The following is a 26793-nucleotide window of genomic DNA, read 5'->3' on the forward strand; positions in this document are numbered from 1 at the left end:
TATCATCTAACACAGCCACACATCGATCAAGACGCAAGGAGGTCAGGGGTCAATTAGTCCGAGGCCTGGCCACGGTGCCGCCCCCATACCCGTCACCACTCACATTGACTGTAAAGGAACATTGATTTTTTTGAGCCAGACTATTCGCTTGATACATAAACGGGGGAAGGTTTGAGAGCTCGAACAGCTATCCAATCCCTGTTCTATTGAATGCAATATGGAGCATATTACCGTACTTGCGACGGTGATCCGCGTAGTTTTTAATTTTAAGAAATTCCGTTTCCATGTGTAACAGAAATTCGCTGTAATCATCGCCTATCAGCCGATTGAATACATGACTTGTATAGTGACCCAACAGCCACATGACGGCATTATTTTTAGTTGGCGGAAAATATTTGAGTCCGGTCTGTGCAGTAAGTTCATGTCTATGTTATTTTCAGAAGTCCTAGTTATAAGGGCGACTTGTTGACGAACCCATTGCCAATTGCGCATGCGGTGACTGCAAGTATATCTGTGGAGAACAGTATCCACTTGGCGACAATCTGGACAATGGGCTGTGTCGCTTAGCCCAATCGCGTGCTGTCGCTCATTTGTGCTGATAATGTTGTTGACCGTTTTGTACCACGTCGACCTGACCAAGGACGGAAGTACACTGCTGCTGATGTTCGCTCACAGGACATCCCAATTGACATGAGTATGCTTTTGTTCGATTTTGTTCTTGCCCTCATATTGTTTCCTGTGCTCCAGAATGTCCTTGGCAGTTAAGGGGCGATGTTGGAGAAGGACCTCGCTCAAGTAGCTCTTTTCCAGATAATATGTGCGGATGTGGGAGAGCTGGTAGTCGATCGTCTGCACATTGATCGGCGGTTCTACGCTTTTCGGTGCGAGTGCCTCAAACAACTTAGCCGTAAGGGTGTCAGAGTAGCTTTCGATTAAGGATGTCATCCGATTAATGTACAAAGCCGTTGCTTTGGCGCTCAGATCGGTTAGACCCATACCGCCATGCATAGGGTCGAGGGTCACAGTCTTTACATCAACTCAAAATATTTCCCCCCGCCACAGAAAATTGGTCAACTTGCTCATTATCTGTTTGGTTATGACGGTGGGGAATGGAAAGACCTGTGCCACATAATATGCTCTCGACAAGATACATATATTTATAAATTTAACCCTCTGAAATTGGTCCATGCTGCGATGGACGTTATCTATTAAAGCACCCTTGACTTTGAGCGAGACATCCCGCTAATTTGCCGTTATCATCCTTTGTGTGGGGACCGTCAGTATCGTCCCAAAAGATTTGTGTTCCGTAACATGGTTAGCCCATTCTAGGCCGACATCGTGAAGACCCCTTATACGTAGAAATTTGCTTTTAGTTTCATTCATTTTTGCGCCAGAAGCGGAACAATAGCTTCTGAGGTCTGAGTCCAGTTGAATCACATCTTCCCTGTTCCTCACGACGATACCGACATCATCAGCATATGCACCAACTGCAGTTTTCTTCCCGGCGATCGTTATGCCCGTCATGTGCTCTTGTACTAGCCGCAGCAATGGTTCTAGTGAGATGGCAAAGAGCAACATGGAAAGGGGGCTTCCTTGGGGGACACCCCTTGCGATGGTAATTGGTCTTGTGAGCTGGCAGTTGATGGAGATCGTGGCGGCCAGACCAGTGATCATATTGCGCACGATAGCGATGGAGTCCTGCCGGAAACCCATCCTCCGCATCGTTTCGAAGAGGTATTTACGGCTGACATGGTCAAATGCTTTATAAAAATCGACAAAAAGGAGGCCGCAATTAATGGTGCTGGCAGACGACAGAGCGACGATATCTCTATATTGTACTGTAGTCTGAAATATTGATCGCCTATAAGCACAAGTTTGCTGTTGCCCAATTATGTTTGCGGTCAATGGCATCATTCGTTTGTTTAAAGCTCTCGTAATAATCTTATAATCTGAATTAAAAAGAGAAATCGGCCGGAAGTTGTTAATATTTTTACATCCCTTATTTTAAGGAATCAACACGATTTTACATTCTTTAAGTTCTGATCGTACAAACTTTCCCAGCAGGACGTCGTTAACGGCTTGTGTCAACTTATCACCTATGATACTCCAATATCGTTGATAGAATTCGACCAGAAGGCCATCAGGGCCCGGCGATTTCCTTTTAGGGGAGCCACGAATTATTTCAAAGACGTCATCTGGACTAAAAGCCGAAAATAAGCTGGCGTTGTCGTCGGCCGTAATTGTGGAGGTTGTAAACGCAAATAGTTCATCCGGATCGTCCTCTTGCGTTGCTTCTGCCTCATACAGGGCACTGTAATACCTGTGGATTTCTCTGATTATTTCGTTTTGCACAGTGAGGACAGTACCGTTTCCTAATCTAAGTTCGTCCATGAATATCCGTCGTCGGTTCTTGCGGTGTTTAATCACATGATATAGCGCAGCCGTTTCGTCCTCGCTGACAGATCTGGCTTTTGACTTTATTTTAAGACCCTCCAGTTGTTTTCTCTTTAAGCTTAATAATGTCACTTTAATTTTCTTGATGTCGGACAATCGCCTGTCTGAGCCATCTGTCTGATCATACAAGTCCCGTAAAACCATGTAGTAAAATTCCATTGTACGGTGAACTGCCCGAGATCTCTCTATACTGTAAGATATAATTACTTTCCGTAATTTGGGCTTCGTCTTGCGCGTCCACCACTCCAAAACACTCGGAAAGTTGTGTACAGAGCGCAAGCAAAATTCCCAAGCTGTCGTTAATTCGGCCTCGAGCTCGTCGTCTGTTAAAAGGCCGACATTCATGCTCCACTGATTCCTAAACCAGTGAGTTTGCCGGTCTAAGTTTATGCAGGCACTCACACCACAGTGGTCAGAAAAGCTGACTGGAGTTACTTCCACTTGTAGCAATTTCCTCACTATGTGACTCGACATATAGATTCCATCAATCCTGCTGCTGGAATTATGTGAAATGTGCATGTATTTCACAAGCGTGGGATACTTAACTTCCCACGCGTCGCTCAATTTCATTTGGGAGACAAAAAAGTTTAATTCATGGGAATAATTAAAATTGGGAGACTGATCTTTATGGTGTAATACACAATTAAAATCGCCTGCAATGATCTAGTTCGGAGAGTCTCTCCGCAATAAGTAAATGATATCCTCCTTAAAAAACTTTGATCTGTCAGCGCGCCGTGCACTTCCAGATGGTGCATACAGATTGATTACACTGTCGTCCATGATATTCACGCCTATCCCTCGTCCAGAGTCTAACTTTTCAACATCGGTTAGAGGTATTCCTTCCCTGACTAAAATCGCAGTGCCAGCACTCAATTCGGGAGCGAAATTGATTATTGCAACATAACCGGGAATGTTGATTTGCCATGTTGCGACCTCTTGTAAAAGGGCAATATCCGTACCAGAGTCAAAAAATGGCTCAAATGGCTCTGAGCACTATGGGACTTAACATCTATGGTCATCAGTCCCCTAGAACTTAGAACTACTTAAACCTAACTAACCTAAGGACAGCACACAACACCCAGCCATCACGAGGCAGGGAAAATCCCTGACCCCGCCGGGAATCGAACCCGGGCGTGGGAAGCGAGAACGCTACCGCACGACCACGAGATGCGGGCTGTACCAGAGTCAAACAAAAATTGTTTTAATAAAGCAAGTTTTAACTCTGCCGTAATCCTATTGATGTTAAGGGAGGTGATAGCGTAGGCCTGTAGCATATAGATAATGAGATGTAAAAGTATAACAAAACGGTGGCATGGAGCTCAAGAGTGCCGTCTGCAGGATTAAAAAAGGTATAATGTGAGCAGCCATGGGAGGATTATTGGATCAGGAAGCTATATAAAGATATACTGTGAATCATAGGCCGGTTGAAGCAAAAGCGACACAGTGAATGCTGCGAACCAGAACCGGATAAGAGGACAGAAAGAAACACGAAAAAGCTTTGCAACCTTAGGCGACAGCACGGAACAAACCTTGTACCAACGGAATTACTACTGTGGGGGATGGGCTTCGCCGAGTTCTTTGTTGTTGTCATCACCGAATCCTTCCCTCACAATTTCATAACTAATATTTCGGGGTACTACATCCTATTGCGACGAAGTGGAATTGCCCTTGTTGCGAGCAACGGAGAGATTTGGCTGTGGATTGAGCCTTCGTCGTGGGGCGTTTTGGGGTCCCGGAGTTTTTGTGGATTCTTTGAGACGCGGTTGTGTCGTTGTCGCAGCACTGCCGCCGGCAGCTGGCAGGTTGGTAAACACTTTCGCTTGTGTACTTCCGCCCGGAACTTGTGGTCGAGCGTCAGCTGTAGCAAGTTGTTGACACAACACTTCTTCACTGTGTGCGCGTTGTAGCGGCTGTTGTCCTTCGTGCGCGGCACGCAAAATTGGAGGTTCCTGTTCATGATCTGGCGTCTTAGAATTCGGCATCCCCTCAAGTCCATCCGCACTGGCTTCAAAGTTGACTCGCATGACATCATCTGGTTTCCAGGCTGCAGGAGTCGTGTGAGATACTTCCTCATCTGAATGCTCATCACTATGTTCCAGCGGCCTTTTCTTTCGCTGAGTTTCACTTTCAAGACAAACTGGCGCAGCAGTTTGCCGTCCTACGAGTGCTGGAAACGCATCAGCGGTTATGGGCGGGGTCTCGGAGGTAGTTGCCTCGGGAGCATCAACATCAGGGTGTGCATAAGAACCAGAAGTATCTACTGCCATTACCTACGCCGCGGCTGGAGACTATTTTTCAAGACAAAAACTCGGCGGGGGCAGTCCTGGCGAAGGTGGCCTAATTCATTGCAGATATGGCGGGGGGGGCCTGATCAGAATATACACTCCTGGAAATTGAAATAAGAACACCGTGAATTCATTGTCCCAGGAAGGGGAAACTTTATTGACACATTCCTGGGGTCAGATACATCACATGATCACACTGACAGAACCACAGGCACATAGACACAGGCAACAGAGCATGCACAATGTCGGCACTAGTACAGTGTATATCCACCTTTCGCAGCAATGCAGGCTGCTATTCTCCCATGGAGACGATCGTAGAGATGCTGGATGTAGTCCTGTGGAACGGCTTGCCATGCCATTTCCACCTGGCGCCTCAGTTGGACCAGCGTTCGTGCTGGACGTGCAGACCGCGTGAGACGACGCTTCATCCAGTCCCAAACATGCTCAATGGGGGACAGATCCGGAGATCTTGCTGGCCAGGGTAGTTGACTTACACCTTCTAGAGCACGTTGGGTGGCACGGGATACATGCGGACGTGCATTCTCCTGTTGGAACAGCAAGTTCCCTTGCCGGTCTAGGAATGGTAGAACGATGGGTTCGATGACGGTTTGATGTACCGTGCACTATTCAGTGTCTCCTCGACGATCACCAGTGGTGTACGGCCAGTGTAGGAGATCGCTCCCCACACCATGATGCCGGGTGTTGGCCCTGTGTGCCTCGGTCGTATGCAGTCCTGATTGTGGCGCTCACCTGCACGGCGCCAAACACGCATACGACCATCATTGGCACCAAGGCAGAAGCGACTCTCATCGCTGAAGACGACACGTCTCCATTCGTCCCTCCATTCACGCCTGTCGCGACACCACTGGAGGCGGGCTGCACGATGTTGGGGCGTGAGCGGAAGACGGCCTGACGGTGTGCGGGACCGTAGCCCAGCTTCATGGAGACGGTTGCGAATGGTCCTCGCCGATACCCCAGGAGCAACAGTGTCCCTAATTTGCTGGGAAGTGGCGGTGCAGTCCCCTACGGCACTGCGTAGGATCCTACGGTCTTGGCGTGCATCCGTGCGTCGCTGCGGTCCGGTCCCAGGTCGACGGGCACGTGCACCTTCCGCCGACCACTGGCGACAACATCGATGTACTGTGGAGACCTCACGCCCCACGTGTTGAGCAATTCGGCGGTACGTCCACGCGGCCTCCCGCATGCCCACTATACGCCCTCGCTCAAAGTCCGTCAACTGCACATACGGTTCACGTCCACGCTGTCGCGGCATGCTACCAGTGTTAAAGACTGCGATGGAGCTCCGTATGCCACGGCAAACTGGCTGACACTGACGGCGGCGGTGCACAAATGCTGCGCAGCTAGCGCCATTCGACGGCCAACACCGCGGTTCCTGGTGTGTCCGCTGTGCCGTGCTTGTGATCATTGCTTGTACAGCCCTCTCGCAGTGTCCGGAGCAAGTATGGTGGGTCTGACACACCGGTGTCAATGTGTTCTTTTTTCCATTTCCAGGAGTGTATAACGTGAGCCTTATAACCATCGACCGTGATGTGAGAAGGAATGTTCATTTTTACTTCCATATCCACAGATCTAATCCCATTGAAACATTGTAATTTGTAGCGAGACGACCACTTTTCGTTGACAATTTCTTTAACCTCACCAAACTTAGAAAGTGCATCTTTAATTTTAGCGTTGTCAATCTCTATGGGCAAGTTAACTACTCGAACAGTCTGAATCGAGGTATCGCCACGTGTTACAGTAACCATACTAGTGGTGCCGTCGCGATGATCAAAAGGGAATTGTTTACCGATTTTTTCAATGAGTCGATCAACTGCTACTGGACTGAGAAACTTGACAAACACGCAATAACGATCAGAATCTAGCTGGGTGGTGTGCACAGAATCGGAAGTGATGCCTATTACCTCGCTTAGCCAGTCACGAATCTCGAGGGCGGCCGGTTGAACTCGACGGGTATCCTCGTCAAAGCCAAAAACCAGGGTGTTTTTCCGGATGGTGGTAGACATGGCGCTGCAGCTGTAGGGAATCCGGTCAAGCCCGAATCCCGTACAAAATCGGCAAGTTGCTGACGAAAAGGACGACCACAAAAGAGTACAATACACGTGGATCACTCGGAACACAGGAACACACAACGGCAGACAGTAAACACTGGCTAGGACACCGACGACGCGGAGCAACCAGCTAGCACGTCCGACCGCGGCGACAGCGAAAGCCGGAATTGTCGGCTAATATCGCGCGGCCCTGTAACAGCCTCTCTACATTTCTCATTAAATTTACTTCGGAAATGTAAATAAATTTGCCGGTCGGTGTGGCCGAACGGTTCTATGTGCTTCAGTCTGGAACCGCGCGACCGCTACGGTCGTAGGTTCGAATCCTGCTTCGGACATGGATGTGTGTTATGTTCTTAGGTTAGTTAGGTTTAAATAGTTCCAAGTTCTGGGGGACTGATCATCTCAGATGTTAAGTCCCATAGTGCTCAGAGCCATTTCAACCATTTGTAAATAAATTTTATCTTTAAACTCCTGAAACATAATTTTTCCATATTTGTTATAGCAAATACAAACATACTTGTTTTCTCAAATATTTTGTAGTTTCATTTGGTATGATAAATATTTTTATTTCGCAGAACACAGATGAAGACGAGGAAACAATGTCAGTAGGGTCATCTGAGGCCACCGACGGAGATAATGAAACAATACAGCTCAATGGGACTGAAATGGAGTCTGGGGAAGAATTCGCAGAGGTCAGTACATAATCTAAGAAGGGAAAAAACCTAGAATCATGAATAACAAGGTAGGTGTTTGAATAAAACTCCTGAAAATAACATCCATAGTGGTAGTGGCTGAAAATAACATTGGCTGAAAGGCTTAAGTCTCTGAAATAATGGTTGTGTTTGGTCCTTCATCTATAAATGGTAGATATGCAGTGCCACCAAACTATGAATCACCCATAAGTCATAAGAGGTAGCGATGTTCATTTTTTTGGATGTACAGTGTCATTTCCTTCATCCAGTAGCGTTATACACAGCCATATGAAGCCTGAAGGACAAAACTATTCAATAACTTGAAAAAACTTTCTCTAAATGGGTAGCATTTTCGATTTGGTCGGCGAGGTCAAATTATTTCCAAAATAATAAAACGATATGCATGATTAACGTATTGTTGAACCACCTCTAGGGCGCCCTAAAGCAGTGATGCGTCTTATAGTGTAAACAGATGCCAAATGAATCGTTTCCAAACGACTGCTATTGCGTTTCTCAAACGCTGAAACACGTATGTCCGTCAACGATGAGAGGAAAAAACAGAATTTCCGCTATAAAAACATTTACATATATTAGAATGAAATTTTCACTCTACAGCGGAGTGTGCGCTGATATGAAACTTCCTGGCAGATTAAAACTGTGTGCCGGACCGAAACTCGAACTCGGGACCTTTGCCTTTCGCGGGCAAGTGCTCTACCGACTTTTTTTTTCATTTTGTTCGTTATTGATCGTTGTGTGTGGTCGTTGCGGACGTCCCAAGACATCCTGTTCAAGTTCGGTGGTTGATCCTTCCACTCAGTTTTTTATTACAGAGGCCAACCGGCTCTCTGACCGAACACGCTGAGCTACCGTGCCGGCTGGACCGAGAATCGAACTGGGGACCTTTGCCTTTCGCGAAAGCACGACTCACGCCCCGTCCTCACAGCTTCACTTCTGCCAGTACCTAGTCTCCTACCTTCCAAACTTCACAGAAGCTCTCCTGCGAACCTTGCAAAAAAAAAAAAAAAAAAAAAAAAAAAAAAAAAAAAAAAAAAAAAAAAAAAAAAAAAAAAAGTTCAAATGGCTCTGAGCACTATGGGACTTAACATCTTAGGTCATCAGTCCCCTAGAACTTAGAACTACTTAAACCTAACTAACCTAAGGACATCACACAACACCCAGCCATCACGAGGCAGAGAAAACCCTTGACCCCGCCTGGAATCGAACCCGGGAACCCGGGCGTGGGAAGCGAAAACGCTACCGCACGACCACGAGATGCGGGCGAACCTTGCAGAACTAGCACTCCTGAAAGAAAGGATATTGCGGAGACATGGCTTAGCCACAGCCTGGGGGATGTTTCTAGAATGAAATTTTCACTCTACAGCGGAGTGTGCGCTGATATGTCTCCACAATATCCTTTCTTTCAGGAGTGCTAGTTCTGCAAGGTTCGTAGGAGAGCTTCTGTACAGTTTGGAAGGTAGGAGACGAGGTACTGGCAGAAGTAAAGCTGTGAGGACGGGGCGTGAGTCGTGCTTGGGTAGCTCAGTCGGTAGAGCTCTTGCCCGCGAAAGGCAAAGGTCCCGAGTTCGAGTTTCAGTCTGGCACACAGTTTTAATCTGCCAGGAAGTTTCATTTACATGTATTCCTTAAAGTTCAGCTAGTGACTATGAGTGTTATAGTTCATCCTCATGGTCGCAAGCCACGTTAGTACGAAATCCTATATAACAATGCTGGAACACCCTCTTTGGTGTTGGAGGTCAAAATGTGAAACATAAGATTTACTTGGTAACTCAATATGATTACATAACGTCTCGACGTGTATTCTCCTTGGAGTCTAGCAATTTATTACCAAACTGTGTGTCCACGGTATTCAACAGACTACATCTAAATTTTGGGAATAGGGAGTCTACCGTCTGTGCAAAGTGAATATTAATAAAACTGACAATCTGCTGGGACTTTTTCCTGACTGGAATTGGAGGAAAAAAGGTCCTATGAACATGTGTCCCAAAACACATCTTTGCCACGCTAGATGGCGCTGACGAATGAAAGTTCCGTGTGTGCTGCAGGCTGTGTGACACGCACCATACTATAAGCAGCAGAATGGTCTAGTATTTATGTCGGGAACAATCCGAGAAAGTGTTTATGTACGGCCAAGCCGATGGAAACGATCAAGAGACAGAACGGATATAGCAAAACAAGTACCTTCACAGACACCAGCCACATCACACAACATTTCAAGTCATTTTTAAGCGTCTGTGTGATGATGGATCCTTTCAGATAGACGAATGTGGAGGGAGCCAGTGGACTGTGCGTACACCAGATTTGGAGGATCGGATTGTACAGGATATTGAAACGAACCCTAGTGCAAGCTCCAGGCAAGTGGCCCGCAAACATGGTACAAGCCAAAGTACGATCACGTGTTTCCTACATACAGGGTGTTTCAAAAATGACCGGTATATTTGAAACGGCAATAAAAACTAAACGAGCAGCGATAGAAATACACCGTTTGTTGCAATATGCTTGGGACAACAGTACATTTTCAGGCGGACAAACTTTCGAAATTACAGTAGTTACAATTTTCAACAACAGATGGCGCTGCAAGTGATGTGAAAGATATAGAAGACAACGCAGTCTGTGGGTGCGCCATTCTGTACGTCGTCTTTCTGCTGTAAGCGTGTGCTGTACACAACGTGCAAGTGTGCTGTAGACAACATGGTTTATTCCTTAGAACAGAGGATTTTTCTGGTGTTGGAATTCCACCGCCTAGAACACAGTGTTGTTGCAACAAGACGAAGTTTTCAACGGAGGTTTAATGTAACCAAAGGACCGAAAAGCGATACAATAAAGGATCTGTTTGAAAAATTTCAACGGACTGGGAACGTGACGGATGAACGTGCTGGAAAGGTAGGGCGACCGCGTACGGCAACCACAGAGGGCAACGCGCAGCTAGTGCAGCAGGTGATCCGACAGCGGCCTCGGGTTTCCGTTCGCCGTGTTGCAGCTGCGGTCCAAATGACGCCAACGTCCACGTATCGTCTCATGCGCCAGAGTTTACACCTCTATCCGTACAAAATTCAAACGCGGCAACCCCTCAGCGCTGCTACCATTGCTGCACGAGAGACATTCGCTAACGATATAGTGCACAGGATTGATGACGGCGATATGCATGTGGGCAGCATTTGGTTTACTGACGAAGCTTATTTTTACCTGGACGGCTTCGTCAATAAACAGAACTGGCGCATATGGGGAACCGAAAAGCCCCATGTTGCAGTCCCATCGTCCCTGAATCCTCAAAAAGTACTGGTCTGGGCCACCATTTCTTCCAAAGGAATCATTGGCCCATTTTTCAGATCCGAAACGATTACTGAATCACGCTATCTGGACATTCTTCGTGAATTTGTGGCGGTACAAACTGCCTTAGACGACACTGCGAACACCTCGTGGTTTATGCAAGATGGTGCCCGGCCACATCGCACGGCCGACGTCTTTAATTTCCTGAATAAATATTTCGATGATCGTGTGATTGCTTTGGGCTATCCGAAACATACAGGAGGCGGCGTGGATTGGCCTCCCTATTCGCCAGACATGAACCCCTGTGACTTCTTTCTGTGGGGACACTTGAAAGACCAGGTGTACCGCCAGAATCCAGAAACAATTGAACAGCTGAAGCAGTACATCTCATCTGCATGTGAAGCCATTCCGCCAGACACGTTGTCAAAGGTTTCGGGTAATTTCATTCAGAGACTACGCCATATTATTGCTACGCATGGTGGATATGTGGAAAATATCGTACTATAGAGTTTCCCCGACCGCAGCGCCATCTGTTGTTGAAAATTGTAACTACTGTAATTTCGAAAGTTTGTCTGCCTGAAAATGTACTGTTGTCCCAAGCATATTGCAACAAACGGTGTATTTCTATCGCTGCTCGTTTAGTTTTTATTGCCGTTTCAAATATACCGGTCATTTTTGAAACACCCTGTAACAACGGCTACTATGCCTGTCACCTGCAACGCACAAGTAACACACGGCACGTGGTCAGACGAAATGGCATTTGTCAGCGGCATCTATCGTGTCCCGTCACATGTTCGTAAGTCCCTTTTTCCTCCATTTCCAGTCACCATGCTGTAAGTACACAGGGTACTTCGCAACTCTACAGAAAAACTCCAGGACTGGATTCCTCATGTAACAAGAGGAAGAAAGAAGGCTGTGTCAACATGGGTGCAGAAAACCATAGTTACTGAGTTATTCGAGCATGTTGCTGTTACGCAGTGCACAAATTAAACAGATGCAGATTTACAGAACGATTCCGTGATGATGTCACAAATTTTCAGCAATGATGAACAAGGATAAATGGATCAATTTCACGAAAGGGGCCCCGGTCCGGAAACGAGAGGAGAACACGGTAAGTACCATAACCCTATTTCCCAGAAACTTAGCCGTGTGGAAGAGGGCTTATACGTAGATACTCGACCCTTCCTGAGAAAAGAACAGTCGGAGTTTTCGAGCGACTTTACGTGGCTTTTAGAGAAAAACTGGTTCAGCCTAAGCTTTATGGTAACGTGCTGACCTACGAAAATGCGTCTATTATGGTTCGCGGTTCCAGTCTCGCTGACTATAACGTTTTTATCCCTTCTGTGAAATAGCTACAAGCACTCAGATCAAACATTGATAAGGAAATCGCAAGAAAATGCTTTCGGCTCATAGGGTAATGGTGAAAAACTTACAATGCTGCACAACAGGTAATGCCTCTTTTCGCTGCTGACAAACATATTGTGGGTTTCTATGAATACATAACTTTGTTTATGATATGCCACATTTGCATATCTCTTGAGTATGCCACAGCATACCAACTAAACACAGACTCAATCGAAATCTATGTGAGTAGTATTTTACTAATACGTGCCGGATAGAGGCACGCTTGTGTACAAATACTCAGTTTTATTAAAACAGACTTTTGTTGTACCGTTATTGTGGGTAGTTTTATTTCATTTCTTATAATACAGTGCACAGTTTTCGTAAGAATTCCTTTAGTGTTGTTGAGACAATAGTAAAAATGAGAGAGAAATTAATCATCGACGATATATGCGAATTCTCTGTGTTTTCTATAACAGTCTGACAATGCGCATGCAGTTTATTGATTACATGCATGTTGAAAATTTCTTCTGAGTTAAAGCTGTCAAACAAGGTTTGAAGAAGAATAAATTGCCACTACCACATGACAGCTAATGTAGAAAATACTTTTCTGATGTATTGTGGCACGATGCGCTCTCCCCATTCATAATACTAAAGTTCCGAGATGCATCTGCTGCCTGGATATCTATTAAACCTGAAAAGAACAAAATGACACAGAAGTTAGCCCTTTTTCCACATGCGACTATTTTTGGTTGAGAAGTGAAGGGAATTATGTTCAAATTTCCATTAGATGATAACTTCAGCAGACAGCAGAATTGCATTTTAAAAAAATGTACCAGTGAATGTACTCGAACTCGCGACGTCTTACCTTCGTTGTGCGACGCTTACCGTTATGCTGCTAACTGACACATAGTTACAGCAGCAGCTCCAGAAGTCAACAACAATTCTTCCAGAACTTCCTCATTCCACAGTGCTGTGAGATAATGCATATGTCCGGATCTAGATTTCTGAGAGACAGACTGTTACAGCTTTTCTTTTGCACTGCACGATGTTTTCAACAAACAGGTAGCACAATAGAGTAGCTCAAGTGGAAAGGAACACTTCCTATTTAAATTTCTGCATCCTACTGTGTTGGCACTTCTGTGTAGGTGACAGTTATGTGATTTTATTTCGGTTATTACAAAATAAAGTCGAATGTATGCACTTGGTAGCCGAAGCACCTAGTTCATGGCGATTCGGTCAACCAAGTAAATGAATGTACTGAAGAAACTGCAAACCACTACAGGGAGCCTGTCTGTAAGAATTCTCATCCAGTGTGGCGCATCGGCGTTATGATAGAAAAATGAGTCATATAGAAGAGGATTTTGTCGTGTGTTGGATTAGTGATAGGTTCATATACTTTTGGTCTGGGTCGATTCCGACTTCCGCTGATGATTTTTTTTATATGGAGTGACAGATTCTACTGTAGGCATAATGGAATTGTGGTCTGAAATTCATATTACATGATATTCCTTCTGTATCAAGTAGACTTTAGGTTGAATCACAATAAAATCAGGAGTGGTGACATGTATAAACTCTATCACCAGTAACCTTCCTTATACTAGTTATTTATTTCGAGTGACGAAACAAACGCTATGTAGGGTCACAGAACACTTATTCCATCTTTTATTTGAGCTTCTGTATGTCGATAAATTTGGTTCAGATCTGGGAATGCAACTCAGACCGCCCTTAACGCGGAATTTTATCCCTTCGTGGCAACACAGCTCGACTACAATTTGTTGTTTGTTCAAAACTGCAGATTCCTCAACATCTCCACATATTGCGCATGAATGGATTCGAATCCTGCTCAGGGACTAAAGTTTGCATTATGTATTATCAAGCTCTAGCATGAAAACACCTATCTGCTGGTGGATAATAATTTTGATTTTTTATGTATTTTCATTCGTTGTCAACACTAACGATATTTGACGTTTTTGACTCCCAGTGAGACACAGAACTATTTGCGAGATCACTGTAAGTTCAAGGATGTTATTCCGAGCTGCTGGTGGAGAAACATTTGGTAGCTGACGTCTCTTTGTGTGTAGTCAACAACGATATGTGTGTGGTTCGATTCCCAGTCAGCACTGAACTCTTCGTCATATTATTTCTAGTTCCAACATGCTCACATGCCACTGCTGGTGTAACAAAACCATATTTAACGTTCATTTTCTCTAGAATATAACAGCCATAGGTGCCGGGTTGGAGTCCTGGGAAGGAAAAAATTAATGCTTCGTCTCGTAATTTCAGTTAAAACATCTTGCTACTGCCGAGAAAATCCGATATGTCACAGTTGATAGTGCTTCGATAACAATCCGATTAGGTTCTGGGTTCGAATCGCCGTCCAACACAAAGCTTTACCTCACGGCATTTCAAGTAAGTTACTTATGAAGAAGCAATATTTAACATCCCTCGTAGTTCGTTAACAGGGATAATAGATGCTGGGTAGGAATTCGCGTCCCTTAAAAATGTTTACGTTATGTAATTTAAAGTTGATATTTGCTAACTGATACTGTCTGAAATCGAGGTATATGACTCTCTGTATGCCTTGTCAGGAATGACTTTTAGTTTCCGTCAGTCAGGAAATCTTTGCTTGATCTGCATGACCTGGGTTTGAATCCATATGCAGAACGGGACGGTTCGTCGTGTCATTTGAATTTCATACATAATCTCAACTAGCTGCTCGTCAATAACTTAAAATTTTAATGTCATTTTGTGTTAAATAATAAGTACGGTATGTTACTTTGAAGAGGAAATCATGAATACGACGAACTTACTACGTGCATTACCTATCTGACGTAATGATGAGAGTAGTAACATTTCAGGTATGTCATTTATTGCAATAAATGTGAGCTAACAAGCTTTAAGGACAGTCTTATTTGTGATAAGGTGTTCCCTGATATTTTTAGTATCGTGGTATTACTTTATATCTTGAGTTATTGCGATACAGCACAGAATTTTCTAGTGGTGACTTGTTGGAACCATTTTCAATAGTCAAACGACTGTGCCGAGGTGCGATTAGAGGACCTGCTAGACAGGCGCATTATGCGGGTGGCATGCGAATCAGTTGAAATACAATTGAAATCGTTCGAATACTTTTGAGAATGACTGTACATCACTTCTGCTGTTTTCCGTCGCATTCGGATAATTCCTTCTTGGTGCGTCGGTTTTTCTTCGCGCTATCAAGACTGATGGCAGAGGCAGGGATTCGTTTGACATTATTCTAAATACCTTGTCCGAAAATTTCTTCGAGTAGATAATTAGAGAACCATCTTGGGTGACAGGATACAAATTGCACAGCGCCTCAGTACAAAGATGTGGAGCACAAATAAGAAAAACGTCAAAAGCTTCGTTCGATATGCCTTAAACAATTATGTTCCGAGCAAGGTCTTAAGGAACGAGAAAGTCCCACTGTGCTTTAGTAGCCGTGTTATAAAACTGCTACATAGGGATAAAAACAAAGAAAGTACGTCACAGATTCAAGAAAAGTCAAAACCTAGCTAACAAACAGAAGCTGAACGAAGCGAAAGTGAGCGTAAGGAGGGCAATGGAAGGAGCGTTCAGTTACATTGGAAGTCAGATTTTCTCAGTCCATCTGAGTAAAAAGCCTAAGAGGTTTTGTTCTTATGCAGAATCAGTAATCGGATAGAAATCTTCTATTCATTAAATTAGTGACCTTACTGGCACCGAAGTGGAAGATAACAGAGAGACAGCCGAAATACTGAATACGATATTTCGAAACTGTTTCACCGCGAAAGGTTGTAATAGCCGGCCCTGTGGTCTAGCGGTTCTTGCGCTGCAGTCCGGAACCGCGGGACTGCTACGGTCGCAGGTTCGAATCCTGCCTTGGGCATGGGTGTGTGTGATGTCCGTAGTTTAGTTAGGTTTAAGTAGTTCTAAGTTCTGGGAGACTTATGACCTAAGATGTTGAGTCCCATAGTGCTCAGAGCCATTTGAACCATTTTTGAAAGATTGTAATACGTTCCCTCCTTTAAGTCATCGTACGAACGTCGAAATTTCAGGTGTTGAGATAACCGATCACGGAATAGAAAAGGAACTACAATCTTTTAGTAATGAAAAGCCACCACGACCAGATTCTCAGCTACGAAGATGATAATAAAGTACTTTCTCCCATTCTAGCGGCAGTTTATCGTAGATTATTTGAGCAACGAAGGATACCTAGCGACTGGAAAGAAGCGCAGGTCATTCTCGTTTTCCAGCAGAAACGGTAGACAGATGCAAGTAATTACAGGCCTATATCGCTGACACGAATGAATTTCGGTCTTCGTTGCAGATAAAACTCAACACGTCGCTCTTAACGGTACAAAATCGACTGATGTAGAGGAAATTTCTGGAGTACCCCAAGGAAGTGTTATGGCACCGTTACTGTTTACAATATATATATAAATAATCCAGTAGAAACTGTCAGAAGCTCTTCAAGGTAGAGCGGTGGTCTGTAAGAAAGTAGCAACGCCAGGAGACAGTATCGAATTGCAGAATGACCTGCATAGGATTGATGAAGGTTGCACACTCTGGCAGTTGACCCTGAAAGTAAATAAATGTGCTGTAACATATTGCGCATACGTAGGAAAGGATATCCACTATTGTACAACCATTCTACTGATGACAAACTGCGGGAAACAGTATCAACGAGGGTCATTCAATAATCAAAGAGACAAACTGCTGTGGGGAAAAAACTGTTTGTAGGGCAAGTTTGGTACTTTTATGGCTTTAAGTTGGCATCACTGGGATGAGCCCTCATCAGCTGATGTATCAACATTGTTTTGTTTATAACCTCAAAAATACATTTCAAGATGGCGAATCCGCTTGAAACGTCCACATTAGTTGAGCAATATTCTGTTATTCGATTTTTACTTGCTGAAGGCGAGAAACCAGTGAATATATACTGTAGAATGTCTAAAGTTTATGGTGAAGGCTGTATGAATCGTGCAAATTTTTACAAGTGGGTAGAGCAGTCCAAAAATTGTCGCGACTCATCAATATGGAATCCTTACCAAGTAGGACTGATAGAAGAGACAGAGAAGATCCAACGAGGAACGGCGCGTTTCGTCACGGGATCGTTTAGTCGGCGCGAGAGCGTTACAGAGAAGCTCAACAAACTCGAGTGGCAGACGATACAAGACAGGCGTTTTGAAATTTCGAGCGAGTACTTTCCGGTAAGAGTCGGACAACGTATCACTTCCTCTCACATTCGTATCGCGAAACGAGCACGACAAGAAAAATCGAAAAATTAGAGCTAATATAGAGACTTTCCGACAGCCATTCTTCCGACGCGTCATTCGCGAACTGAACTGGAAAGAGGGAGGGGGGAATCAGCGAGTGGTACCAGAAGTGCGCTCCGTCACACATAGTTAGGTGGCTTGCGGAGTATGTGGATGCACATATTAATGAGATCCTCCTATTTGTGCAAAGGTAAAATATTTACGTTCATTCTGTCATCCAAAAATAATTTGGCACTTCTCTTCCCCCCCCCCCCCCCCCAACCGTGTGTTTTTATATCTTACCTAATAGCGTTAATCAAGATAAAATTTGTGTTCTTTTGCGAAATAGAAGAGAATATCATACTCCTATCATTATTTTTGGAACGGTGGTTATTACTGAGTACCGCATTTCGGAGGACTATCCTTACAGTCATTTCCCCCGTGTAGAAGATTCCTCTGCTCTGGTAACCATCGGTAATCTTACACGCATCTTCATTAGGGGCAGTGTTATCTAATTACGATTTAAAAGATGTATATCATATACAGTAAATTACGAGGATAGATACTTAGCATACAATTTGCCAGTAACTGCCAAGGTTTCTTATTATAAAGCAATGGTCTTCTAGAAACAGACTGTAAAAAGGAAGAATATCAGTCCACTGCGCTTGTATTTTGTATATCATTCTGCTTGCAGTATGGAAAAGACGTTTCTTTTGCTAATTAACTAGGCGTAGTATCGTAGTGCAAAGTGATAAGTCTGAAATTTTGATGAAACTTGGAAACTGACCCTTAACATAGACAAATGTAATGTATTGCGAATACATAGGAAGAAGGACCCTTTATTGTATGGTTATATGATAGCGGAACAAACACTGGTAGCAGTTACTTCTGTGAAGTATCTGGGAGTATGCGTACGGAACGATTTGAAGTGGAATGATCATATAAAATTAATTGTTGGTAAGGCGGGTACCAGGTTGAGATTCATTGGGAGAATCCTTAGAAAATGTAGTCCATCAACAAAGGAGGTGGCTTACAAAACACTCGTTCGACCTATACCTGAGTATTGCTCATCAGTGTGGGATCCGTACCAGATCGGGTTGACGGAGGAGATAGAGAAAATCCAAAGAAGAGCGGCGCGTTTCGTCACAGGGTTATTTGGTAACCATGATAGCGTTACGGAGATGTTTAGCAAACTCAAGTGGCAGACTGCGAGAGAGGCGCTCTGCATCGCGGTGTAGCTTGCTCGACAGGTTTCGAGAGGGTGCGTTTCTGGATGAGGTATCGAATATATTGCTTCCCCCTTACTTATACCTCCAGATGAGATCACCAATGTAAAATTAGAGAGATTCGAGCGCGCACGGAGGCTTTCCGACAGACGTTCTTCCCGCGAACCATACGCGACTGGAACAGAAAAGGGAGGTAATGACAGAGGCACTTAAGTGCTCTCCGCCACACACCGTTGGGTGGCTTGCGGAGTATGAATGTAGCTGTAGATGTAGATGTAAATGTACACGTTAAGTAGCAAGTTTCAAACCAAAAAGACATATAGTAAGTGTAGTTTATTTCAGTACAGTTTCTTTCACCTTAGGTACATGAGTTTCTCGGCAGGATGCTAAATGCAGTAAAAATTAACTGAAGGACCCTTAATTACAAATTCACTAGCGTGCAAAACTTAAGAACGAAAGTAACTTTCGGATGATGTATCACGGGCAAGTAACATAGCTCACTAAAACTTGGATCATACATAGAAAAAAATACTGCAGTATAGTATAGAAAGCAACTGAAAGAAAGACGCAATGAGACTACCAGAAATGGCGCTTGTTCTCAAAGACAGTAATTACACTGAAGTCACCGCAGTTCACGTTGGTTCCCGGGACTTTATAACTGGACGTGGTTCTTTATGGGATGTGTGATCACAACGGACAGCAATGTATGCTGACCACAAGGGTGGTAAGGATTTTTTGTGGCAGGACTTTCCATTTCTCCAGCTGCTGGATCATCGTCGTGTGAACGTGTTGCAATACGTCTCCTCAACGCATCCCACACGTGATCGAGGGGATTTAAGTCAGAGAAATGAACAGGCCAGTCCATTCGTCGAATACCCATTCGTTCCACGTGATCCTCCACCTGCGCTATTCGATGCGGTCGTGCATTGTCATCTATAAAAATGTAGCACTGCAATCCAACCCAGAAAAGACGCACGTGGGGAAGGAATACAGTGACACAATTACGTTGACCGATGAGTATTATGTTCAAAGATTTGGTGGCCAGTACGCCCACGCAACGTTATGCCTGCCCACCCCATAACACCAGGACCATCCAAACGATCATCTTCAACAATGTTCCTCGGCGCGTTGTGTGTTCCCACGAGAGATCGTCCAGCATTGACGAATATAATTGTTTTTGTGGTCCATGTGGGGTGGGATTATGTTGCATGGACGTACTGACCTCCAAATCTTTGAACATAATGAATTCTTCAGACTGGCGTCACATTGGCTCGGAAGTTGATCCTCTATGTAAATTTCTGCACTTTATCGTTTCGGGAACTTTGCGTCGTATTCGGAGTAACACAGGCACTGCAGTAACGTATTTATCCGCCGACACCGGGAAAGCGACTCAAGTAAAATGTCTCGTCTGTACGGGAATATACATAATGGATATACGAGTACAGGTTGTCGACACACGGTTGACGACCTATGGAAGTTTGGGTGTGCCCGTCAGTCGCTCACGGGTAGCCAAACGGTAAGGCGATCGCTCGCGATAAATGGGAAATCTGGGTTCGAGTCCAGGTCCGCACAAATTTTCTTTGTCGTCATTCCGTTGTACAGCTGACGGGTGTCCATATTCCCAATTGCGAATACAATTAATGTATATGATAACACTAAGTCTCGTAACTTGAGATGTTTATTTCCAGAAAAGAGTTTCCCACATTTTGCATTTCAGTCTAGTCGCAGCACGTGTCCACCGTCGTTGCTTTTGTTCGCAAGTTACGGTGTGCAGTAAGAACTTCGTACACACTTTTCTCTTCTTCAAAACATTCTGCAGAAGGACTTGAGCACTTGACTTAGAAATGTTGCTCCAACGCGATTTGTAACACATAGACGTTGACACGCTACGGCCGCACGTCTACTGTCTGTTAACAACTGACTAGCCGAATGTACATCTATTTTTCAGAGAAGTCCAATACATACTTTTGTTTAAATAAGTCACCTTGCCTGTACAAAACATAAAATGAAACATTCGTTCGTCTCTTCCTTAGAGAAGTCACTGTTTAGTGCGAAGTCTGTCTCGCGACAACGAGCAAGGGGGCGCAGTTGTTAGCGCATTGGACTCGCGTTCGAGAGGACGACGGTTCAAATCCGCGTCCGGCCATCCTGATTTAGGCTTTCCGTGATTTCCCTAAACCGCTTCAGGCAAATGCCGGGATGGTTCCTTTGAAAGGGCACGGCCGAATTCCTTCCCCATCCTTCCCTAACCCGATGGGATCGACGACCTCGCTGTTTGTTCCCCTCCCGCGAATCAACAAACCAACCAATCTCTCGCGACCGCAGCCCAAATAAACGAGCTGTTTGAAATGTGAGAGAAATTGCACTGTATATTGTGTTGTCGATCCGGAAGGAAAAGTTTATTGGTCATATGTTATTACTGTCACTGCGATACTTTTAGAATGTTGAAAAGGGTCGCCAGTTTCACTTTGACCCATAAAATAGAATTAAAACTGTCACTACTAAAAAATCAAAAACCAAAAGCCAGTGTAGCAATGTAACTGCAACCGGAAGAGGTGCCAAAGTCCAACAACTAGACTGAAAAACTTACACCGTTAATAGTCACTACAACATCTCCAACTAGTCCCTCGAATATCTGTAGATACTCTCCATGACTAATTAATGGGAATAACGGTACAAAGTAAATACGTCACAATCTACAGAAAAACTTCACATTCCAAAGAATTACATATATTTTATTAGCTTCAATTAGAACTCGCCATTTCCATCTCTTATTAAATACCACCTCCAGCTAGCCGGTAGCTAGCATCTCCCACAACCACCAAAAACCCAGAAAGTGCCTAATCAGAATTCCAAGCTCGTGAACCGGACGATGTTTAGAATACTTGGTGACTTTCCATAATAGAAAAATAATTTTGTTCTTCACCAGCTACTGACTTTAGAAATTTTGAGCACTTTTTAACACCACTTCCTCCGCAAAGGGGCTGGGAACTGCCTCTTTCATCTGGGAGACCTATGTACCAGGTCCTTCAGTTATTAACAACTCCTAGAAATATTTAAATGCTCCGGATTTTTGAATAAATCAATTCCATCACCTCGGACTCTGGAGGAAGTAGACTGATTCGTCTCTAGCTTCCTGGAGATAGCGAATCTTTCCCTAGCTCGGTGGTGGTTCGAGCTCTGTGTGGTTACAGGCTCTCAGGTATTCGCTAGTTTCCAGCACAGCGCTCAAGAGGACTCGAATGCAAGCTGTACCCAAGCGAGCGCTGTAACTTTGCTTCACACCACAAACGATAGACAAAAAATACAACCTGTGCACGTGTACAATAACCGCAGATTTGCATCTTTATTAATTTTTTTGACAACAAAAATCAATTCCACGTATACTCAATTGAAACACCATAATTCCGTATTTTTCGTGCATACTGTAAGCGTACTAGTTTTCTCAAATATTATAATTAGTGTAATAAATACATTTATTTCCTAGAACATGGTATACGAGGAAGAGCAGGAGGACTCGGCCGCAGATAACTACGCGATCGTGCTCGATGACAGCGAAATGGAGTCTGTGGAAGAATGGACAGACACCACGGAGTCAACTGTAGAGGTAAGCAAACAAGAATCGTAATAAAGAAGGGAGGTGTTTAGATGAAAAGTCATACAAACAATATCCGTAGTGGTAGCGAGGGTGCTAGTAGCTGAAAATAAGACTGGTAAAAAGGCTTACGAATCTAAAAAAAGGGTTACGCGTGATCTCACATCAATAGATGGTATATACGCAGTACCACCAAACTACATTGCGCGGCAGAATTAGAGGATCACTTTTTCGGAATCCCATAATTCCCACCCATCGTGTCGCTTAAGTTTGAAATCTGGCTGAAAGGCGCTCACAACCTTCCTCTGTGAAGGTGCGAAAGAGTAGCACCCCGCGACGGACTCGACGACGCTTCAAACAGCAACGTGTCGACAAACGCGAAAAAAAGATCAAAGCTCAGAAGTTGATGGGACGTCTAAGGTGGGTTAATGATGTCACAAAATTCTGCCCAACGCCGCCGTAGACGTGTCGCAAGATGGGAAGGTCGTCACAGCTCCTCTTTCCCAAATTTCACGCCTTCTTTTGATACCTCTGTGATAACCGCGACCCGAGCGTTGAAATTACGCGGTTCTCTTACGAGTGGCCGAGGAAAATATTCCAGACACACCGCCGTTCAGAATCGGCAGAAAAAGGCCGCAGGTGCTGGCATAAAGGATGTCAACGAATCAAACCTTTGCCCACGCATTTCGTAGTGGGAAACGACAGTCAGTGCGACGAACAACAGGAAGACGTCCTTCACAACCTCGCACCCCCGGACGCCACGTGTCAGTGAGGCATCCCCCAGTGATGACGCCACAGGAAGAACGCTGAAAAAGCGTAAGCACCTTTTGCTGCTTCGGACTACGTTCAAATTTCGTCGAACGATATTAAACAGTCCGTAGTGGTTCCAACCTGTACACGAGAGCAAAAATTGCGGTCGCGCTGCACTCCAAACGCGTGTGATCACCTTCGATGGGATTGCAGCCGAACGGAGAAGGACTGAAATGTCCGTGGGCGCTAGCAGTGTTCAGGGTTGTGAAGAACGTCTTCCTGTTATTCATCGCACTGCGAACTGTCGTTTTCGGCTGCGAAAAGTGTGGGAAATGACGGCCCAGGCAAAAGGGTGGCTTCATTGGCGCCACTATATGCGGCATTTTCGTGCCGATTCTGAGCGGCGATGTGTCTGAAATGTTTTTCTCGGCCACTCATTAGAAAATGGTGTGATTTCAACGCTTGGGTCGCGGTTATTACCTCCGTCACAGAGGCGTAAAAGAAGGGGTCAAATTTGGGTAAGGTGGGCTGTGACGACCTTCCCATCGTGTGGGCATAGTGTAGTCTGGTGCCTATGAGACATCTTTAATCCATCTTAGACGTCACATGAACTTCTGAGCTTTGGCTTTTTCTTCGACACCCTGTTCTTTGAAGCTTCTTCGAGCCCAGGGTGACGTCGCAGAGCGCCAGGCTTTTGTACCATTACAGAGGAAGGTTTTACACACCTTTAGTCCAAATTTCAGACTTAAGCGTCGCAATGGATGACAACTAAGAGGTTTCGAAAAAAAGTTATCCTTTAATTCTGCCCCGCATTGTATGACTCATCCGTACGCCATAGGAGGTAGCGGTGTTCACTTTTTTTAGATGAACAGTGTCACGTGCCTGTATCCAGTTACGTCACTTATAGGCAGCTGAAGTCTGGAATGAAACTGTCAAAAAACTGTCTCTAGTGCGGAAGCATTATCGATTTTTAGGTGAGGTCAGATTATTTACAGAGTAAAAAAATATTCCTCGTTAAACCATATTTCCGATGCCTTACAGCTCCGATTAGTCTAATAATGTTAACAATAATTGTTTCTAGACGTCTATTGTTATTGACAAACATTGAAGCACATTCGTCCGTCATGACGAGAAGAAAAAACAGTATTCTCTGCTCCAGAATGAGATTTTCACTCTGTAGCGGAGTGTGCGCTGATGTGAAACTTCCTGGCAGATTGAAACTGTGTGCCTGACCGAGACTCGACTTCGAGACCTTTGCCTTACGCGGGCAAGTGCTCTACCGTCAGAGCTACTCGAGCACGACTCGCGACCCGTCCTCACACCTTCAATTCTGCCAGTACTTAGTTTCCTACCTTCCAAAGGTCCCGAGTTCGAGTCTCGGTCCGGCACACAGTTTTTAATCTGCTAGGATGTTTCAATACTCTTTGCTCTACAAACGTCTGTGTATATTTTCTAATATTCAACAAGGATGATTCAGTTGGTAATTCTAGGCATTGTGATTCATCCTCATGGTGACCAAGTCACGCTAAAGCAAACTGGGGTTGTGACTGTTGAATCACTGTCTTTGTTTGAGGACAACGTGTGGACCACAAGATCTAGTTGGTCACTTTACAGGATTACATTACCCTCGGCCGTGGATTCTCCTTGGAGTCCAGTAGGAAGGGCAATGGATTACCAAGAAATTGTGTGTCCACGCGATTTAACGGACCAAGTTTAAATGTTGGAAATATACATTAGGACGTTCTATATCTCTGGGCATTCATCATACGTAAACACAACGACAAAGGAAGAGTTTCCCAGTCATGGCTGAGTCGTTCCGAAGGATTTTAAAACTATTCTAGTTATCATGACGTGTGTCCCTGGTATTTAAAGACAGTCATATTGCTACTCGGTTGTCCATGTTCAGTCGAAATTATTGCGGAAAAAGTTTGAGCGCGAGGCCTACTAAGAGCTGACTTCACTTGGTTTGCATCAGATGTGCACACAAGGAAAAAGATTGGGGAGAAAACGATCCAAAGGTGACGTTTTATTGGAAGAACGTTTAGAAGATACAGAAAATCTAAACATACTGCCTACACTACATTTGCCCGTGTTTTTTTGGAGCGCTGCTGCACGGTACGTGCATCCTTGATGGAGGACGACGAAGAAGTTCAAAGAAAGGCAGCTCATTTTCTATTATCACGAAACAGGAGAGAGAGGGATGTGAATATGTTAAACGAGTTGTGGTGACATTCATTTAAACGAAGCTGGTTTTTGTTGCAGCGAGATATTTTCACGAAATTTCCACCACTGACATTCTCCTCTGAATGCCAAAATATTCCGCTGACTCCTACCTACACAGGGACAAATCTCCATCGTAGTAAAACAAGGGTAATCAGAGCACAACAGAAAGCCTTAAACGTTCATTCTTCGCAAATGCTGACCATGAGCAAACGGTAGAGAAGAAACTGTCACCAAACACTTAAGAAAATTGTTAGCTCTGAGGGCCTATGCTGACCGCCTACTATCGTTCTGCGACTTTCTTGCCTCTCGCCATTAGTATTTGTCAGTATGGAGTTCGAGGCAACATGTCTTGCACTGAGGTCCCCGCCCCTTCGCCCTCATCCTGCGTGCCTGTGATACTCACTCCAAGCAAGGACATCATCGCCGTAAAACCGGTGGTATCCAGGAGACCTCATTGTAGCCTTATCACAGTATAACCGCAATATTGTCACATGGGCTGTTAGTGTCAACAGCAGTCGCTTTGATTATTGACAATGGTGGTAGAGGCAGTTCGTGAATCTTGTACGTAACATGTTGAGCAACAAAACCCTGTGGGTTGGTCAGTAAGGTATCACGTGTAGTTGGCTAACTACACACTGATATCCAGTCCCTATCATGCAAAGACATCCTAAATACGCCTTTCTGTGTTCAGATGACACCAAGTTGTGAGCTTCATTAGCCATGTTGTTGCTGGGTTGTTGTTTGATGGATGGCTCGGAGACCATACAGTACTGCAACAGTTGAGCTCAGTGGTTCCTTGAGGATGCTCAGCATGACGTGCATACGCATTGTTGTGCACTCCGTACTGTGTCTGAACTCGTGGCCATATTTTGTCATCCTATAGTTGTACATCACATGACTGACCTCCTGACAACTGGAACATTGTGGACGGACACACCTCGTGAGGAGCTTCTTCGTTGTGAGAGTAGATGTAACGATTGAGATGTAGACATACAATAATTGTGTCGAATTAGACATACAAATTTATCACAAGTCGTAAAAAACATCTCGCTGCGATTATAATGTCTGAAAGTATTGCATGAATTACAGTTAAGTGTGTATAACTATGATAATCTTCCAGAATGAGATTTTCACTCTGCAGCGGAGTGTGCGCTGATATGAAACTTCCTGGCAGATTAAAACTGTGTGCCCGACCGAGACTCGAACTCGGGACTTCAGTTTTAATCTGCCAGGAAGTTTCATATCAGCGCACACTCCGCTGCAGAGTGAAAATCTCATTCTGGAAACATCCCCCAGGCTGTGGCTGAGCCATGTCTCCGCAATATCCTTTCTTTCAGGAGTGCTAGTTCTGCAAGGTTCGCAGGGGAGCTTCTGTAAAGTTTGGAAGGTAGGAGACGAGATACTGGCAGAAGTAAAGCTGTGAGACCGGGCGTGAGTCGTGCTTCGGTAGCTCAGTTGGTAGAGCACTTGCCCGCGAAAGGCAAAAGTCCCGAGTTCGAGTCTCGGTCGGGCACACAGTTTTAATCTGCCAGGAAGTTTCATATGATAACCTTGTTATAAGTTCATGACGCACTGAACTGCTGCATGCAGCCACATTTTTACGTATTGTACC

The 26793-nt window shown here is 44.6% G+C and overlaps 1 protein-coding gene across 1 annotated transcript in view; it reads left to right on the forward strand.

The window, feature by feature from the left end:
- Positions 1 to 26793, forward strand: part of LOC126183709 (uncharacterized) — a 302729-nt gene that overhangs the window by 241263 nt on the left and 34673 nt on the right. The window contains exons 4-5 of the mRNA XM_049925896.1: positions 7384 to 7500; positions 22101 to 22220. Coding sequence (XP_049781853.1) covers positions 7384 to 7500; positions 22101 to 22220 — 237 coding nt within the window. The remainder of the gene's footprint in view (positions 1 to 7383; positions 7501 to 22100; positions 22221 to 26793) is intronic.

This window comes from Schistocerca cancellata, chromosome 4, assembly GCF_023864275.1.
Source record: "Schistocerca cancellata isolate TAMUIC-IGC-003103 chromosome 4, iqSchCanc2.1, whole genome shotgun sequence".
NCBI lineage: Eukaryota > Metazoa > Arthropoda > Insecta > Orthoptera > Acrididae > Schistocerca > Schistocerca cancellata.